The sequence below is a fragment of the Theropithecus gelada genome, chromosome 14, assembly GCF_003255815.1.
Source record: "Theropithecus gelada isolate Dixy chromosome 14, Tgel_1.0, whole genome shotgun sequence".
Classification (NCBI taxonomy): Eukaryota; Metazoa; Chordata; class Mammalia; order Primates; family Cercopithecidae; genus Theropithecus; species Theropithecus gelada.
Genome location: NC_037682.1, coordinates 50,854,004 through 50,874,254, shown reverse-complemented (window position 1 = coordinate 50,874,254; position 20,251 = coordinate 50,854,004). Strand labels below are relative to the sequence as shown.

General features: G+C 38.8%; 1 protein-coding gene across 1 annotated transcript in view; it reads right to left on the bottom strand.

Annotated features, from left to right (window-relative positions):
• The window catches only part of PSMA1 (proteasome subunit alpha 1), a 121,277-nt gene that overhangs the window by 88,003 nt on the left and 13,023 nt on the right, over window positions 1-20,251 (bottom strand). Inside the window, exon 2 of the mRNA XM_025356035.1 lies at window positions 6,765-6,950. Within this exon, the coding sequence (XP_025211820.1) occupies window positions 6,765-6,785 (21 nt within the window). The 5' untranslated portion in view covers window positions 6,786-6,950. The remainder of the gene's footprint in view (window positions 1-6,764; window positions 6,951-20,251) is intronic.

Sequence of the window (20,251 nt, the reverse complement as noted above, 5' to 3'; positions counted from 1 at the left end):
GTTTGAAGTAAATATTCATATTCATATTCATTCTTAGCTCACTGCAGCCTCCAACTCCTGGGTTCAAGTGATTCTCCTGCCTCAGCCTCCTGAGTAGCTGGGATTCCAGGCATATGTCACCACGCCTGGCTAATTTTTTTTTTTTTGTATTTTCATTAGAGACAGGGTTTCACCATGTTGCCCAGGCTGATCTTGAACCACTGACCTCAAGTGATCCACCCACCTCCGCCTCCCAAAGTGCTGGGATTACAGATGTGAGCCGCCGCGCCCAGCCTAATTCTACTTTCTTGACTGGTTATGTTCTGTAGAATATATGTGACATCTCTATATTCAGGCCTTCCTAGGGCCCCAATGCAAAGATAAAAATATTTGGGGTACATGCAATTTTAGTCCATTCCTTGTAATATCCTAGAGGTCACATGAGAAAATAAGGTAGTTAGAAGTTAGATTTTTCTTGAAATCACCTCTTTTAAAAAATTAATTATTTTCAACGTTTTTGAGTTAGAGGTACATGTACAGGTTTGTTACCTGAATATATTACGTGATGCTGAGGTTTGGGGTATGAATAATCCCATCATCCAGGTAAGGAGTATAGTACCTAATAGTTTTTCAACCCTTGCCCCCTTCCCTCCCTCCTTCCTCTGGTAATTCCTGGAGTCTACTGCTGCCATCTTTATGTCCATAAGTACCCAATGTTTAACTCCTACTCGTAAGTGAGAACATGTGGTATTCAGTTTTCTCTTCTTGTGCTAATTTGCTTAGGATAATGACCTCTAATTGCTGCAAAGAACATGAGTTCATCCTTTTTATGGCTGTATAGTATTCCATGGGTTATATGTACCACATTTTCTTTATCCAATCCACCACCGATGGGTATCTAGGTTGATTTCATGTCTTTGCTATTGTGAATAGTACTGTGATGAACATGAGAATATATTTTTGGTAGAATAATTTATTTTCTTTTGGATATATACCTAGTAATGAGATTGCTAGGTTGAATAATAGTTCTGTTTTAAGTTCTTTGAAAAATCTCCAACTGCTTTCCACAGTGGCTGAACTAATTTGCATTCCCATCAACAGTGTATAAGTGTTCCATTTTCTCTGAAGCCTTGCCAGCAGCTGTTGTTTTTTGACTTTTAATAATAGCCATTATGACTGGTGTGAGATGGTATCTCACTGCAGTTTTGATTTGCATTTCTCTGAGGATTAGTGATGTGGAGCATCTTTTCATGTTTCCCAGCCACTTCTGTGTCCCCTGTTGGGAAGTGTCTGTTCATGTTCTTTTGTCCGTTAATTTTTTTATTTTTTTGAGACAGAGTCTCACTCTGTCACCCAGGTTGGAATACAGTGGCATGATCTTGGCTCATTGCAGCCTCAGTCTCCCAGGTTCAAGTGATCCTCCCACCTCAGCCTCCCAAGTAGCTAGGACTACAGGCATGCAATACCATGCCTGGTGCTAATTTTGTTTATTTTTTGTAGAGACGGGGTCTCACTATGTTGCCCAGGCTGGTCTCAAACTCCTGGAATCAAGCAATCCTCTTGCCTCAGCCTCCCAAAGTGCTGGGATTATAGGCGTGAGCTACTGTGCCTGGCTTCTTTTGCCTATTTTAATTAGGGTTATTTGTTTTTTGCTTGTTCAATTGTTTAAGTTCCATATAGATTCTGGATATCAGACTTTTATTGGATGCATAATTCACAAATATTTTCTCCCAATGTGTAGGTTGTCTGTTTACTCTGTTGATAGTTTATTTTGCTATGTAGAATCTCTTTAGTTTAATTAGGTGCCACTTGTCAGTTTTTGCTTTTGCTGTAATTGCTTTTGAGAACTTGTCATAAATTCTTTCCCAAGGCCAATGTCTAGAATGACATTTCCTTGATTTTCTTCTAGAATTCTTCTAGTTTGTGGTCTTACATTTACATTTTTAATCCATCTTGAGCTAATTTCTGTATATGGTAAAATGTAGAGGCTCAGTTTCATTGCCCTGCATATGGCTAGCCAGCTCTCCCTGCACAATTTATTGAACAGACAGTCCTTTCCCCATTGCTTATTTTTGTCAATTTTGTTGAAGATTACATGGCTATAAGTGTGCAGCTTTATTTCTGGATTCTCTTTTCTGTTCCATTGGTCTATGTGTTTCTGTACCAGTACCATGCTGTTTTGGTTACTGTAGCTTTATAGCATAGTTGGAAGTTGGGAAATGAAATCACCTTTTCTCAGGATGATCACCTGGGCCCAGGGAGGTCAAGGCTGCAGTGAGCTGTGATCACACTGCTGCACTCCAATCTAAGCTACAGAGTGAGACCCTGTCTGAATGAAAAAGAAAAAAAAAAAAGAAATAATCTGTTTTGAAATGTTTGTCAAGACACTCAGGGAGAGATTTCAAATGTAACAATGTAATAGTTTAAAAACCTTAAAAATCCAGGATAAATAAATGCAGGCTTACAGGACCAAACCTTATCAACACTACTGATGTATTCAGTAATTGGATGTTTCTAATTCATGTGCATCAAAAGCCTTTATCATGAAACAGCTATAAAAAGAAATGGCAAAATTAAAAAGCAGAGAGGCTAAGGACTTTTTCTTGAGTTCTAATTCTGACACTTATTAGCTGTATAATCTTGTAGAAGTTGATATACCTGTTTTCTGCTAGGTAAAAAGGGAATATATTAATGGAATTCTGAATCAATTATAAGGCAAAAAGGAAAAAAATAAATAGCAGTCACAATATCACCTGATAAACTGCTAAAGGCTAGAATTGAGGATGTGGCTTAGATGTGTAGGAATAATAGGTTTACTGACACATAGCGCCACACATATAGACCAGCTGGACCTGCTGGTCTCCCTGTGCATGAGCCTGCCCCTGTAAAATATATGATATAGAGGAACAGAATAGAGTGCATGCTCTCTGTGGATATTATGTTAAAATGAAGGAGGAAGGAGCCGAGATGAGCATTGTAAAATTCTTCTTCCAAACTTATCAATAAGGAAAGTCACTAGTGTTTCCCTGGGGAGGACTGACAGAGGTTGGCAGAGAGCACACAGGGGCATTGTGCCAGTGAAGCTCTTTCCACAAGGAAAGAAACACTGGAGTAGAGGGACAGTTTTAGCCCTGAACATTTCCCAGACTCTAATTCTCTTAATACAATGGGCTTGACCATTTAGCCTATATTCCATCAAGCTGTAGTCATCCTCTTGTGGAGAAGCGATCAGCAGACAATCAAGATAGTTCTATTCTTACTATTCTATTCATAAGACTGTTCTCCTAACACTAATTGTGATCCTCTGTGCTGTGGGTCCTCCTGGTACTGTCCAGGGTTGCTTCTGACCACAGAATGCTCTGAAATAGGCCAGATTAATACATTACATAAAATAACTTGTAGGCAACATTGTACCCATAGCTGAAAATCAATTTCCCACCCCAGACGATGTCTAGCCAAGTTGTCCTATTACATAGTATGTATCTTTGTATATATACTGAGAAGCAGATGCCAAGAAAAGATGAGAAATGGAAGAGATTTATTGGATGGAGGAGCAGGTGAAGACAGGGAATGCCTCCAAAGCATGGTGTAGGTCTGACATCTGTGCAAGAAGAGAGGGAAGGAAGGACAACTGGGTAGGTAGAATCTTAAGACTGCAATGCAGCAGTTCTTAGAAAGGTTAAACCTGGTTGATGGAGAATCCTTCAGCCAAAGTTCCTTGTTGGAAGAGTTCTATTTCACTGGAATGGGCATGTTTTAGTACCCTAGTCATCTTCAGTCATTGGTAGAAGCAGCTAGTAGGAAGTGTGGCCTCAGTGTGAACATGATGATGGGTCCAGAGGCCATCAGTCCATTATGATCCTCACAGCAGGAAGTGTGAGCAGTGGATTTTCATAGATGTAACATCTATATAGCCCATCAGAAGTTCCACAATGGCACTGAATGACAGCACAAAAATACCCCAATAATAGTATATAACAAGGCAGGCACAGTGGCTCATGCCTATAATCCTAGTACTTTGGGAGGCTGAGGTGGAAGGATCACTGAGGCCAGGAGTTTGAGACCAACTTGGGCAACATGGTGAGACTTCAGCTCTATAAAAAATTTGAAAATTGGCCAAGCTTGCTGGCATGTGCCTGTAGTTCTAGCTGCTTGAGAGACTGAGGCAAGAGGATCTCTTGAGCTCCGGTGTTGGAGCAGTGAGCTCTGAGCCTGGGTGTACTTAAGCCTGGGTCATAGAGCGAGACCCTGTCTCTATTATATATATATTATATGATTATATATGTTAACAATATATAATTATATAAATATAAAGCAAGATCCTGTCTCTATTTTATACATATAAAATATACATGATTATATACATTCTTCCAAACTTATCAATAAGGAAAGTCACTAGTGTTTCCCTGGGGAGGAGTGAGAGAGGTTGGCAGAGAACAGACAGGAGTATTGTGCCAGTGAAACTCTTTCCACAAGGAAAGAAACACTGGAGAAGAGGGAAAGTTTTAGCCTTAATAGATAAAGAATTATATATTTTAACATATAAAATCATATATAATATAAAAGTATACATATTATGTATAAAATATATAAAATAATAAGATGTTTCACATCTGAATATAGACTTCTTCCTATTATCAAATTCCAGGGAGAAATTACAATAAAAAAGTTAGATTCCCTTGCAAGTTAAGTCTAAATAAGTTAAAGCCCAAAAAGATTAAAGTCCTAAATAAAATTCTTTTGACTTTATGAGTTAAAGTTTAAAAAATTGAAGTCCAAAACTTGTCTTTCCTTATTTCTTACTCTACTCAGTCTTGGACGAGAGAAGGCAGATGTGCTCATTTCCGTCAGCAGCGCAGTTCCTAGGATGGATGCAGTTCCTTCAAGAACTCAGAATTTGTTTTCATGATCCCCACTTAATAAAATAAAGTCCAAAGAATTCCTAGAACATACTGAATTATAAGAGTTCTAGCTCAGTCACTATGCAATTTGGAAAGCAAGCTAATCCCTGGATTATAATGCTGATAATATAGGATATATGGCTCCAGATCGCATCACTTGGTGAGTCCAAAGACCATATCAAAGTTATCTGCATAACGATAGGTGGATGGAGATAATCCAGGCTTGTCTTATCAGGATTCATTCATTCATACTGCAAATAATTACTAAATGCCTACTATGTGTCAGGAGATATTCTAGCAGCTAATAAAATAGACAAAGATTCTTGCCTTCATGGAGCAAAATTGCATTCTTTTGGGGGAGACCTTTTTTAAACAAGATAATTAAATATTTAACATATTAGTGACATGATAAGGAGAAAAAAACAAAAGAATGGAGTTTTGAGATGTTGAGAGGGGATTAGAATTTTAGCTAGGAGAGCCAGGGAGACTATTTTGAATAAAAACCTAGAGGATGTTAAAGAGAAAGCCATGTGCCTATGTAGTCAGTGATGATTTTAGGGTGGAGGAAATAGCAAATGCAAAAACAGGAGGCAGGAGTACTCCTGGAGGGTTTAAGAAACAGCAAGGAATCCTATGTGGCTGGAGTGCAGTGAGCAAGGTGAAGAGTGATGAGATGAGATCGGGGGACACAGAGGGCAGACCATGCAGTGCTCACTCTGATGAGATAGGAAGCCAGTGCAGGGTACAGAGGACGGTACTGACTTGAATTAACAAGATCACCTGGATGCTCTGCTGAGAAGAGACTCTAAAGGGTAAGTGCAGCAGCAGGAAGACCATTTAGGAAACTGTTGCAATAATCTAAAGAAGACATGACTGTGGCTTGGACCAAAGTGATAGCAGGGGAGGTGACAAATGGTTGCGTTTCTGGATACAGTTTGGTAGCAGTCACAGCCAGTTTTCAGGAGTCAGGAAATTGTGAGCTTAAACTCAGTTGGGAGAAATTAGCCATCAAGAAGGTAATCTTTTACTTCCAGTATCAGAGGAAGAGCTACTTCTGCATACTATCTGCTTTCTCAGAGAGCAGCATTTGCAACACTTCTGGCTTCTATAAAACTTTTAAAATCTTCATATGATGGCAGCCCCAATTAATATGTTTTACTTGAAGTGCCTTTCCTTTATAACATATTCAAATCCTCTTAATTTCTATTTTCCCATTGAGTCTCACGTTTCTGGCACCTCATGCTGATAAGAGTGGGGCTGTGTCTAGTGACACAGCCTCCATGAAGTCTTATGAACAGGTATCTCAATCCTGTGCCACAGAGGCTATTGCCTGTACCTCTTGCTATGGCCTAAGACTTGCCTCCTGCTTCCTACTAGTGTAATCACCCTCAGCAGAGATGTGAATTAAAGCTGCTTGGGAAACAAGTACTCCTTTCAGTCTAGTGAGTGTCTACACCTATGTCATGTACTACGTAAGACCTTGTCTTGTCTTCACTTTGAATGTCACAAGCCTTGAGTGGCATTTCTTTCAGTTACATTTTTTTCTCTGCAGGAAAGGGTTAAGCCTCTAGTGTTATATATCCCTTCTTTGTCCCATGACTATTTTTCAGAAAGGCTCATTTGATTTTATGATAATTCACCTTGTAACTTAGGTTGATCCCTTCTTTTCGTGTCTATGGCAAGGCTGGTATGATTTGCTGGATTTGAGCAACTTCTTTCCTTTACTTTCTTACACAGACATTTTTCTTTTTTTCTCTTTTTGTTTTCTAACCTACAGATGCATTTTTCTCACATACTTCTCTAGGTTTTGTTTTGTGGGGTCTCACACAGTGAGATGTGAAATCTATGCATTCCGTGTTTACCAAAAAACAAAGATATTCTCACCTTCACCTTGCTGAGCTGCATAACATTTCCAGGAGACAGTCACCTAGTAGACCAACATCCAGCGTAGGTCTGGATTTGACTTGTCATTGTCTTTTCTCAACCTTGCAGGGCCAAGGCCTTTACCACTCTGCTACTGGCCTTGCTGACAGCTGACCATGAATACATGCTTTTTGCAGGGTGGAATATCTGAAAGACAATGAAGAAGGGAAAAGGAACATGAGTCATATTAGATCTTCATCATACATCCTGTTCCTCATCTCAAACTCATCAAACTCTCTTCTCCTGTCCTGGGGGTTAGTAAGTAGATACAGGCCAGGCGAGTTACTCTAATGGATGTTTCCCCATGTGGAGGGAAATATCAAAAGCGAGGAATAAGTGCTTCCCCATGAAAGTATGTAAAATACTTAGCACAGTGCTTAAAATGAGGTTAGAACTCAATAAATTTTAACTATTATTTAGCAAATGAATTGAAAAGTTGAGATGAAAATTAGATATGTTCTATGCATAGCTAAAGTGGAAAAGTATAAATAGTAGAGATGGGGCAACAAAACAAATTCTACAATGATGGATTTTTTGTTTCTCAGTTTTTAGAGTAAAACTCTATGCCTTAAACTGTCCTTAAAATCATCTATGAATACAACCTGTCTCGGGTATGGAACCGGCCTCTTGACAAAGGAATACAGTTAGGTCAGGTGTGCATTTTTTTCTTGGATCTCAGGACCACAGAAATGGGTTAATCCTAATCTTTGGTTATGACACATACTCCTCACTAGATTGTTCCTTCCTTTCCTCCTTCTTCCCACCCTCCCTTCCATGCTCTCTCTCTTCTCTCCTTCTCTCCCTTTCCGGTCTGCCATCTTTCCAACTTTGTCTCTTTTCAAGGGAGTCTCATAACATTGATACCTTATTTTGCGTGCAATAGAACTTTAGGATTCTCCAGCCTCTACCCACTTCCTTTCCCAGGCAATTGTCTTTATTTGTGCTGAGTTTGGAGTTGGAATAAATACTGAAAGTGACAGACTTGCCACATCTAGAGGAAAAAACAGCTGTTTTTTTGCTTTCCCCCAAAATTCTAAGTGCATCCCTAAAGCTGAAAGGAAGTGCATGGTTTTGACTCAAACTTTGCCCTGTTTGCCAGCCCCAGGGAGTCTTGGTTGAGGTAGGGGGAATGTAACAAAATCTGACAACAGACAAGCATGATGTGGTGTGAAGTTTTATTATGAAACTTATGTGTAGTTCTGCTTTTCACCCAGTTGTGTCATAGAAAAACAAACATTCATTTCAGTTTTTGCTAACCATGTGTTTAGAAGAGCAGAAATACATAATTTGTGTTTAAATATTATGTACTGTAACACACAATTCTCATAAGATGTCGAAATTATATTATGTATTGATTCATAAGTCAGTTTTAAACTATTTCCTTACTTTCTTTCCATTGTAAGTATGATCATATATGTATTAGTGTGTATAATATCATATATCTATATAAAATATATACATTTAAGACAGGAAAGAGACATATAATTATCATATGAGCAGTTTATCTGCATTAAAGATTTATCTGCATTAGATAATACAGAAAATTAGAAAGGAAAAAATGTATGGAGCAGTTCCTTAATTCATTCTACTGGCAACTGATATTGTGCTAGGTGAAAAGAAAAATACGTAGATGACTAGGACATAGACTGTACCCTCTAGGAAAGAGATATAAATGAAATATTTTTTGAAATATTCAACAGAAATTTAAAATTTGTCAAGCATTTTTAGTATCCTCTGTATCTTCCTGTTACCTTTAACTTAGTCATTTAGAGTAGGCTCTGTTTACCCAGAGATCATATGATCCACGGGTGACTGGGCCTGGTCATAATTTAACTTTAGGTCCAGTCCTCTTTACACCATGTGTCTATGCTTCCTTTCTTAGAAAGGGCAGGAGTTAGGAAGAAATCTTCCCACTTATTTTGTGGGCCGGGCGGGCTGGGCAGATGAGTGATAAAAGATGCAGTGTTGACTGTGCCCATTGAAGACAAAGAACTACATTAAGATGGAGGTAGGGAAGGAACATGGTTATGCAGTGTATTAATGACTCATTCCAAATTTCACTGGATGGACAACCACGAAAACAGAACATTTTTTCTAAAGTTATTTTGAATAGAGAATTTTAACAAAGTCTGTAATAAAGTCAATAATTTAAAATAAAGTAATAAGGTCAATAATGTTAAATAGGTTTATTAAGTCACATATTGGTCATGTATAAAGTTAGGAGTTAAAAATAATTTTTTTTAAAAATTGAGATGGAGTCTTGTTCCAGGGAGGCAGATGTTGCAGTGAGCTGAGACGGTGCCCAGGCTGGACTGCAGTGGCACTGTCTCGGCTCATTGCAACCTCCGCCTCTCAGGTTCAAGTGATTCTCGTGTCTCAGCTTCCCAAGTAGCTGGGATTACAGGTGTGCGCTACCATGCCCAGTTAAATTTTTTGTATTTTTAGTAGAGATGGGGTTTCACCATGTTGGCCAGTCTGATCTCAAACATTTGACCTCAGGGAATCTGCCCACCTTGGCCTCCCAAAGTGCTGGGATTATAGGCGTGAGCACTGTGCCTGGCCAAAAATCAATTGGTTCTACTGTGCCTCATTATATGGTATTAAGGACAGACTTCCATTGGTTTCAGATAATCAGAACCATATTTCTGAGATTTCAAAATAATTATGCAGTAAACTACACAAAAGAAGTAAAGTAGTGAAACCCTATAGCTATGCTCATTTTACACAGCAAAGAACTGGAACAGTATTTTAGTTCTTTTTAAGTAAGGTGGTTGAGGCCTCTGCACACAAAGGAGAAATAGGCAGTTGTCTAAATAATTCTGGCATCTTCCACAAATGAAACAAAAGTAGACTATTTGTAATACTCTCTTGATTATGGTTTTTCATATATTTATATATGAATATCAAATTTATAACAAAATCAAAATTACTTTATCACACTCTGCTGCTTTCATTTATCCTTCTACCTATCCATTCATCCAGTAAATATTTATATTGAACTTACTATGAAGAAAAGAACTCTGCTTGTCACAGTATTATCAAATGTCTCAGTTGAAGAACAATTGCATGTCACTGGGATATGGGTTTAAATAATAAAACGAAGCTTTTATGGAAAATTTGGATATTATTTACAAAATAAACAAGTTTTAAATATAACAAGCAAACAGTACTCAGTTTTAAAAACTGAGGGTTTTTTTTAAAGAATACTCCTAAACTACTATGCAATTCTGAGTTATGAGTTTCTATTATTAACAAACAGATGAAAAACTCTTCCCTAGTAAGACGTGTCATCAGTGGATTTATTTCTAACTCTGTGGTTTATTTCATTACATGATGAGTAACATTTTTTCCTTTGTTAGTTATAGAGGTTGAGAAAAATTTGGTGAGCATGTTTCACGTAGGCTAAAAAAAAAAAAAAAAAAAAAAACCCAAACAATGAATTTTTCTTCTCCAGACTGTATATCTGGCTCCTAGATCTCTCTTCTGAGTCCTGGCCTTCTATTGTTCATTGCCAACTAGATATTTCTGTTAGTGATCCATAGGCACAATAAACTCAGTACTCAGAAAGATGAAATCTATGCAGTCTCACACAAAGCTACTCTGCTTGAATTTTCTCTCCTAATTAATAGTACCACCATAGATCTAGTTTCTCAAGCTAGAAATTTGATTCTTATCTAGAGCCTGTCTTTTTTTGCATTCCTCATAGTTACTAGGTCACCCAGTTCTGTTCATTAAATCTTCAGAAAATGCCCAGAATCTTTGCTTCCTTATCACTGCCACTGCTTTAGTGTCATTCACCTTTATCTTGCTTGGACTATGGCAAAGATCCCCAAATGATCTTTCTGCTTCTAGTCTTTCAGTACTCTAGTCCATCCTTTACACTGCCATTAGAGGAATCTTTTTCTAACTTAACTATGCTCATGTCACTCTCTTTCTCTGAAAGCTTCTGAGTGGATCCTCATTAACTACAGGAACGAGTCTAGTCATTTTAGCTGGCATTTAAGAGCCTTTATAAGTCTGATCCTAACTTTTCTTTTCAGACCCATCTCTCTAGAAGTATCATGTGCTTCTGCCAAATGGGATTGCTTGTCTGAATATATACCCCATGAAAGTTCTTTTGTATATCTATGAGATATTGACAATGCTATCCTTTTGATTAAAATGTCTTACTTACTTCTCTATTTGGTAAACCCCTACTTATCCTTCAGTGCCTATCTCAAATATAACCTCCTTTAAAAGGTCTTATTTGAAATCCTAAGAAAGTGTTAGTTCCTTTGCTTCTGTGCTGGATTGTTCTTTGCTGGCCACTTGAGATCCCCTCTCCAACATCCTCTACTTGCCCTGCGTCCTCAGAGGTTGACCTCTTTGGATGACAGTAACAGGTTTCCTTGTCCTCTGACTTTCCAGTAGATTTGAACAGTGGGACACCCTGAAAGAAACTCAGAGGACGGAAAAGTATGATTGTAATATTTCCCTACATCCCTCTCTTCCAGGCCTTGGATTGGCAGGGGCTGGATTAACTGAAACAGAGTTCCTGTGAGGTAGCTCTCTCCTATAGCTTTCTTTCTGAAGTTTGGTAATAGCTCTTTCCCTTTGTCTCTTCAGGCCAAGGAATAAGAGCAATTTTCACTGTTGCTGCTTCACTATCCTTAATTGTCTATACCTTTGTAAATAACTTCCTTATTAAACTCTCTTTAATCACTCCTTTTCAGTATGCCATCTGTTTCCTGTCCTGACTGGTCCACTTCTGTGGTACCATTTAGATCTCTTTTAAACTATACTTAATACACTGTATTCAAATTGTTTTTGCCTACCTGTTTGTTTCCCTCATTGAATTCCTGAAAGGCAGATCTGAATCCAGGGAAAGAATCATTGTGACTAGGTAGGAAAGAGCCTTCCCTTCCTAGGAGGGTTTTGCAAAGACCACAGTAGGACACGCAGAGGCCAGAGCAAGAGGGGATCTCTGGAATGTGCAGATAACCTGAGGGACATGGGATTAATCTTTGAGAATCAAGTAAAGAGCTGCCTGCCTGCCTTACCTATGGAAATCAGAGGCGTCAACCTCAAACCAATTTGGGCTAAAGTCTGAGATGCTTGGCCTGGCATTTGGCACTCACTGATACAATCTTCCAAATTTCATCCGGTAAAGAGCCAAGAACTATAAACAAAAGGGCAACGACTGTAAGAACTGTGTAAGATTTCTTAAACTTCCCTAACTATTGGAGGTGAGAGTTGGAGGATCCCAATACAGTTTTCTTTTCTTTTCTTTTTTTTTTTTTGAGGCAGAGTCTTGCTCTGTCGCACAGTCTGGAGTGTGAGGTGCCATCTCGGCTCACTGCAACCTTCGCCTCCCAGGCTCAAGCTATTCTTGTGCCTCAGCCTCTGAGTAGCTGTGATTACAGGCAAGCACTACCATGCCCGGCTAATTTTTATACTTTTAGTAGGGACGGGGGTCTCACCATGTTGGCCAGGCTGGTCTCAAACTCCTGACCTCAAATGATCTGCCTGTCTAGGCCTTCCAAAGTGCCAAGACTACAGGTGTGAGCCACTGTGCCTGACCAGATCCCAATAAATATTAATAGCACTTCTTCCTGCTTGAGTTTTCAACAAATTGAGAAATAAGATTACAATAGATAAAGGTTAAAATAATAACAATAGTAATGATAGCTCAAACGACTGGAGCACTTATTTTGTAACAGGCACTGTTCTGCGCTTTATATATGTTAACTCATTTAATCCTCACATAATCCTATGAGTAGATACTATTAGCCCTATTTTGTAGGTGAAGAAATTGAAGCCCTGGGGAGGTTAAGTAACTTACCCAAAGTCTCATGGCTATTATTAAGTAGCAAACTCAGGGTATGAACTAGTTTGGCTCCCAAGTCTATGCACCTAACCACTACATTATATTGCCTCTTGAGAAATAACACATTTAGTACAGATTAAACTGATGGTGGAGAATGTGGTTTTTATCTATGAACAAAAAATAGTGAACCCCTACTCACAGACAATGCTGGATTTCTCTAGGCTTCCTTACATGAAGCCAGTCTCTGAAAAACATAGGGCATGGAAGAACAGAAGTTATCTTCTTTTCAGGCTGCCTGCTGAGAGTAGGTGCCGAGGGAGGGAATAAGGGGCCTGTGTTGCATGCTCACTTTCTTTTTTCATACTAATCAATCAGATTATGTAATTTCTCCTCCTCTGGGAAGGAAAGAGTTGAGGGGTGGACAAAGTTTAGGGAATACCATACTAGTGGAATCTTCTTCATCTGGAAGGAAACACCAAAAATTGGGAAGGGATATTTCCCCCAATGTAGCATTCCTATATTTATTACTGTTAATTTCTTTTTTTAGTTCTCAATATGAATGCTACATTGTACTATAATCATTTGCTTGTCTGTTTCTACCTCCCTCTTCCTTCCTCAACTATGTGATTCTTAACAGCAGAAATCTTTTTCTATTAATCTGTGTTTCTCCAGTGACTGGCACAGGGTAAGCACTCAATAATTGCTTGTTAAATGAAAGAATGAATAGACATTTCTCTCTAATTCTGAGAGAATACAGAAGTAAGAACTTAATACACATTAAGACTGTTAGCTCAGAAATAGGTTAGCTGCTTCAGAAATTCAGCTACTTGGTTTGAGTTCATCTTCAGCCTCTTTATTGTCTTTTATTTTTAAATATATATACAGGGGGTTAACAAGTGAGCTGTTCAAGCTGAAAGCTTCTTACTGTTACTGCTGCTGTGACTCACGGCTTTACTGAAACTGAAATCAGGAAAGGTGTAAGGAACAATACAGCCTGGCAGCTCCGCACATACCTTGATTATTCCTTGCCTAGGAGAGAGAAGTACAGTGTGCAGGACATGGGCTTTGGTGTCAACCTGGTTTTGAAAATCCATTTTGCAACTAACTAGCTGTGTGACTTTGGCCAGATTATGTTTGCAGCATAGAAACTATGTTCTAGTAGTTTTTAGGCAATTTTCTTCTGTGAGGGCATCATTTGCTTTTCAGAAAGATTCCCATTTGACAGCTTTTATGGAATTACTCATGCTCTAGCCTATGGCCTCCTTTTCCATTTTTGAAATCTGCCTGCTTTATCTTCTAGACATCAGATTCTGCTGTCTGATAGCATGTGACTATTGAGAAATGTGATTATTCCTCTGACTTCTTTAATTTATCCTGCTTTTCTAGTTTGTGATTGTATCTCAATTAACTATTTCCTTAGTTACTTATTGACTTAATGGAATCCAGCTTCATTGACATAATTTGTGAACTTTGGCTACCACTAACATCTGTTTGAACCAAGTAGCCTGTCAAATTGCCCTGATATGTTTATTGCCTCTTCTAGAACTGCAGAAGCTTACTATCAGTGGTCACTTCAAAAATGAATCAGTTATTTTAGCCTCTCAGTAGAGTTATCCAAATGTAAGACATGTTTCCTTGACCAATCAAGCCTGTATGTTTTATACCTGGTAACACATACTTCTGGGAATACTATATGGAATTATCCAAATCCTAAGCATCTAAAGAAATGGTCATTTATAAACCAGGATACAAAAATTAGTATTTGAAAGACCTCACCAATGCCTGGTTTTCCAAAACTGAACTCTCACTGCATTACATTACAACCAAACGACAACTTGTTGTCAACTGGCTTCCATTTATTATTCCTTTCATGGTCCTACTATTCCAATGAGTCAAGTTCATTATTTTTTTCAAAGTTTAATTCACAAATTCAGAAACTATTCCCTGAAGGATACTAAAGAGTAAGTAACAGTGACATTTGCTCACATTTGTGTATGATTTTGCAGTTTATAAAGTATTTTTGAATCCATTTTCTTACTGGATTTAAGTTCTGTAACAGATGATCTTATACAGGCATATCTTTAAACTACTAGAATAATAATTCTTGGGTTGATATTTTTGACATGCTGGAATATTTCTGCCTCCACAGCCATTGTTCATTCATTCACTAATTCCTTCATCTAACATCTATTGACTCTCCCTTTTTATTAAGCACTGTGCTAGAAATTCTGGAAAACAGATGAATAAACATGGCCCTTACATTTAAGCCAGGGAGAAAGACTTAAAATTAATCAACAAAAATATGATTTTAAAATACTGTAATATAGGCTGGGTGTGGAGGCTTACACCTGTGATCCCAGCACTTTGGGAGGTGGAGACAAGCAGATTGCTTGAGTTCAGGACCAGCCCAGGCAACACAGCAAAAACTTATCTCTACAAAAAATAAAAAAAATTAGCCAAGTGTGGTGGTGCATGCCTGTGGTCCCAGCTACTTGGGAAGCTGAAGTAGGGGAGCCAGGAGATCGAGGCTTCAGTGGATTGAGATAGTGCCACTGAACTCCAACCTGGGTGACAGAGAGAGACCCTGTCTCAAAAAAAAATCTGCAATATAGATTCATACTGCATAAAGAGCTAAAAGAATACACCAAGAGGAGAGGTTAATTTTGCCTTAAACCTAGGGTGACTCAGCTTCAAAGAAGAGGTAATTATAAAGAAAAACAAGTAAAAGCCTGAAGCAAATTAAGATTAATTTAAATTCATTTAAGTGTTTTTTATATCACATAATAGATTAATTGTTTTCCTTGAGTGTGTGGGAACAGTATAACACGAGGAAGGTTGTGATGTCTAACAGGCAAAATAGGGTGTCATAATTTCAAAGAGGTTAGAAATCACTCTCTTAGTACCCTAGAAGTTTAAACACTGGATTACTCAGACCTTGTTATGTGTAATTTCTAGGTGATGAATACTGGGAAAAATTTGTGCCAAATCAGCATAACTAAAGGGCTTTAATAGCAATAACTTACTTATCTTTATTGTAATAATCATGAAAAGGTGACCATATGGCATCAGAACCTAGATAAGTATTTCCCACTTCATAAGTTAGGGCATTTTAGGTTGTATTTTTTAAGGATATTGAGCAAACACTTTTAATTCTCATGTACCTAACAGTAAGGACAACAGTGATTTGCTTTCTTCTTGGTTATAAACACTTGTGTGTGTGTGTGTGTGTGTGTGTATGTGTATGTGTGTGTTTAAAGGATGTTTTTAGCATTATAACATACCCCAAAGCTCTACTTGAGTTCTTTTTAAAAGGACAATTACAACAGAAGAAGAACAAACAGGATTTCCTCTATAACTAATATTGACTTAACTTTATAGGGTCCTAAGCCTGAACTCCTCTGTTTATTCATGAAACAGATCCAGGCTATTGGTCCATTTGAATTTATTTCCAAACTTCACAGTTCAGACTGTACAGCCAGTTTAACTCTTGGCTTCTCAGGTGACTTGACTTGCAAGGGTTATAGAAAAGACCACAGCAGTGTTGTGATGTTGCAAAAGAAACCCATGCCCTGGCCCATAGCCCAGTAGACTAGAGTCCCTCAGCAAAAGAGAGTTTCCACTGTTTATACTTGGGAATTATCCCTGGTTTAGCCTTTGTCTCAAACCATCTGGATGTCAAAAGTGCTAATAAGCAACTGACTTACTGGAGGAATAAATTCAATCTAGTGATTCTATTCTGGAAGGTTCTGTAAAGACAGAGATACTGGCAATAAAGAAGCAAAGCAATTTCCTAAGTTTTGAGGTCATCTAAACCTAGTTGTGAGACAGTATATTGATAACAGAGTGGCCACTGGAAATTCTTCATAGTGGTTCAACTTTTTTGTAGATGAAAGAATCCATGTTTAGATCTTGTCCAATAACCCACTTCCTAGCTTTCTTAAAAGTAGCAAGCATGGATTCTTTCCTAGAGACCCTGAAATTATTTCACAGCTCTCATTGTGAAAATTGTTGGGAAAGTTTTATGAAACTTGGGGTTTCCTGAGAGTTATCAAGATCATTTTAAATTTGACCACAAAGCTAATGTCAGAGAATAGCAGCTTTAAGGCCTCTCAAATCACAGTATTGTACAAGAAAAAATATTCTTTTTTTCTAACGAAGAGTAGGGTATGTCCTGTTATTATACCTTTTCATTTTCCTGTATTAGCTGGTTCATTGACCTATGTCAGAGATGAAAACTGAGTGTACTTTTAATTTATTTTTACATGGAAATAGTTATTTAGGTAATGGAAAACACCATTTTTGTGAAATGGCTAGTAGGCATAATTGTACTCATTCACTTTATTTCAAGATCATGCTTTGCTTTATTAGTAAAAAGCATTTGTCAAAAATTTTAACTTTGAGATTTTCTGAAATTATCTTTTTTTCTTTTCTTTTTTTAAATTTGAGACAGGGTCTCACTCTGTCACCCAGCTGGAGTGCAGTAGCACCATCACAGCTCACGGCAGCCTCAACCTCCCTGGCTCAGCCTCCAGAGTAGCTGGGATTAGAGGCATGCGCCACCACCCCCAGCTAAGTTTTCAATGTTTTGTTTTGTTTTGTAGACATGGGGTCCCAATATGTTGCCCAGGCTGGTCTCAAACTCCTGGGCTTAAGCTGTCCTCCCACCTTGGCCTCCTAAAGTGCTGGGATTACAGGCATGAGCCACCACACTCGGCCCTCAAAATTATCCTAAATATAGCAATGCTAGTAATGAATTGGCACATAGTAACCACCTTTTTCTCTCCACTAGCTATGAAAGTGTCTGTTTCTATAAGTAATTATTTCTTTCCAGCTTTTTTTTTTTTTTTTTTTTTTTTTTTGAGACGGAGTCTCGCTCTGTCGCCCGGGCTGGAGTGCAGTGGCCGGATCTCAGCTCACTGCAAGCTCCGCCTCCCGGGTTCCCGCCATTCTCCTGCCTCAGCCTCCCGAGTAGCTGGGACTACAGGCGCCCGCCACCTCGCCCGGCTAATTTTTTTTTTTTTATTTTTATTTTTTAGTAGAGACGGGGTTTCACCGTGTTAGCCAGGATGGTCTCGATCTCCTGACCTCGTGATCCGCCCGTCTCGGCCTCCCAAAGTGCTGGGATTACATTTCTTTCCAGCTTTACAATCAGTTTTCTTTTGAGTTTTCCTTGGAAACCTCACACTCTCAGGAAAAATGTTCCAGACTCTTTCACTTTAAAGGCCAACACATGTCTCTCATGTTTCATTTAAACTTCTGGTCAAGGAGTTAGCTTAATGTCAATCTCTCTATCATATCTGATGGTTCTCTGTGGCCTGGAAACATACAATTGATAAGATTTACTAAATGCTTTTTATGTGCCAAACACTATTGTGAACACTTTCCATTTAGTAACTCATTTAATTCTCATAACCCTATGAGCTAAGGTCATCAGCTAAATCAACCTAAGTTAGTAGGCATCTTCTTGAATGTCATACGCAATTTATTAATCCATTCATAAAATACATATAGAATATCTCCTAGGTCCTAGATGCTCTACATAGAAAAGTATGTAAGACTGGGTATCTACGCAGACTTTTAGGAGTTTGCGGTCAAGCAATTAGTAGCCCCAATTGCAGTTGCTTTGCTGGACATTGTGTAATTAATAAGGCCTCAGGCACATAGTATGTGGCAACTGATATGATGAATACATTCTTTTCTATTCCAATTAGAAGAGAGGATCAGAAACTGTTCACATTCCTGTGGATTAGATAACAATCTTCAATTACACTTTTGCCTTAGAGCTATATTAATGTTCTTACCTTCTGTCATAGTATACTCTGAAGAAATCTGGACTGCCTGAACATTCCTCTGATACATTACATTGATGACATTATGCTGATTGTTCAGAATGAGCAAGAAGGCACTAGTATGCTAAAGGCCTTGGTAAAGACACAGTGTTGCAGAGGATTGGAAATAAATCCTATGAAGATTCCGGGATTTGAAACTTCAATGAAGTGTTTTAGGAATCCAATGGTTAGAAACATGACAAGATATCCCCTTCAAAGTAAAAGAAAATTGCTGCATCTTGCGTTTGCCACCACAAAGAAGGAAATGACGTGGCTGGTAGGCCTCTTTGGGTTCTGGAGGCGATGTATTCCAAACCTATGAATACTGCTAGACTGAGTGACATAGAAAGTTGCCAGCTTTGAGAGAAGAGGTCCAGGCTGCACTGCAAACAGAGCTGCCACTTGGGGCATACAATCCAGCATATTTCATGGTGTTAGAGGTGACAGTGGTGGGAAAACATGCAGTGTCTTATGGCACGTATCATTGGGAGAATAACAATGTAGGGCCCTGGAATTCTGGGGCAAGGCTATGCCATTTGTAGCATAGAATTATACGTCTTTTGAGAAAAAGCTCTTGGTGAGTTACTGGGACTGGTAGAGGCAGAGTGCTTCACCATGGGGCACAAAGTGACCGTGGGTCTAGAACTGCACATTACAAGTTTGGTTCTGCTGGATATGTTAAATCACAAAGCTGTATAGGTCCAGCAGTAGTCTACTTTAATATGGAAAATTACATCAAGGATTGAGCCTGAGAAGGACAAGGGACATGGCAAATTGCATGAGCAGGTAGCCCAGACCAGCATGTCATTCACAACAGCTGAAACAGCACCCTTCCCTAGCTTGTTCCTATGGTCATATGGGGGCCCTGTATGACCAACTGAAGGAGAAGGGAAGCTTAAGCTTGATTTTTGGGTGGGTCTATTCTGTATGCGAGTACAAGCTCAAAATGGACCATGGCTGCATTACAAACACATTCAAGGATAGCCTTGAAAGACAGTGGAGAGGGAAAATCTTCCCAGTGCATGGATCTGTAAACAGTGTACCTAGTCACTGACTTTTTGTGGAATGAGAAGTGGCCCAGTATATATAGATTTGGGAAATAGCCAATGGCCTGGCTGTCTGGTCAGGGGCCTGGAAAGAAAAGAATTGGAAGATTTTAGAGAAGGAGTTCTGGGACAGAGGCATGCAGGTAAACATGAAGAGTTTAGTGTGACATATTATGGCCCAACAGAAAGTATCTACCATGGAAGAGATTGTGAACAGTGAAGCAGATATAATAACCAGACCAGTTTATATAAGCCAGTCTCTGTTGTTGGCTACCCTGAAACTGACATTTTGGCACATGAACAAAGTGGCCATGGTGCCAGAGACAGGCTATGCATGGGCCCAGGAGCATGGACCTCCCATCGCCAAAGCTGACCTAGCTTCTGCTGTTTCTGAATGTCCAACCTGTCAGCAACAGAGATCAATGCTGTTATATCACTATTTCTTAATAAGACCAACTGGCCACTTGGTGGTAAGTCAACTAAAAGGGCTAGAGGGTTGTTTTCACTGATTCTGGGTACAGGCTTGTCTTTCCTGATTGTAGTACCTTAGCCAGAACCATAATCCAGGGGCTTAAAGAATGTCTGATCTATGGGTATAGAGTACCACACAAAAAACATTTGAACAGGTGACTCCCTGATCATCAGGAGAAGGTAGTGCTGCTTATAGAGAATATGGATAGGAATATGTATGCAACTCCTATGTGATCTACTTGAAAGCCTGCTGGTACTCCTTTGGCCCACTGTAGCTGTGAAAGGACATGTACAACT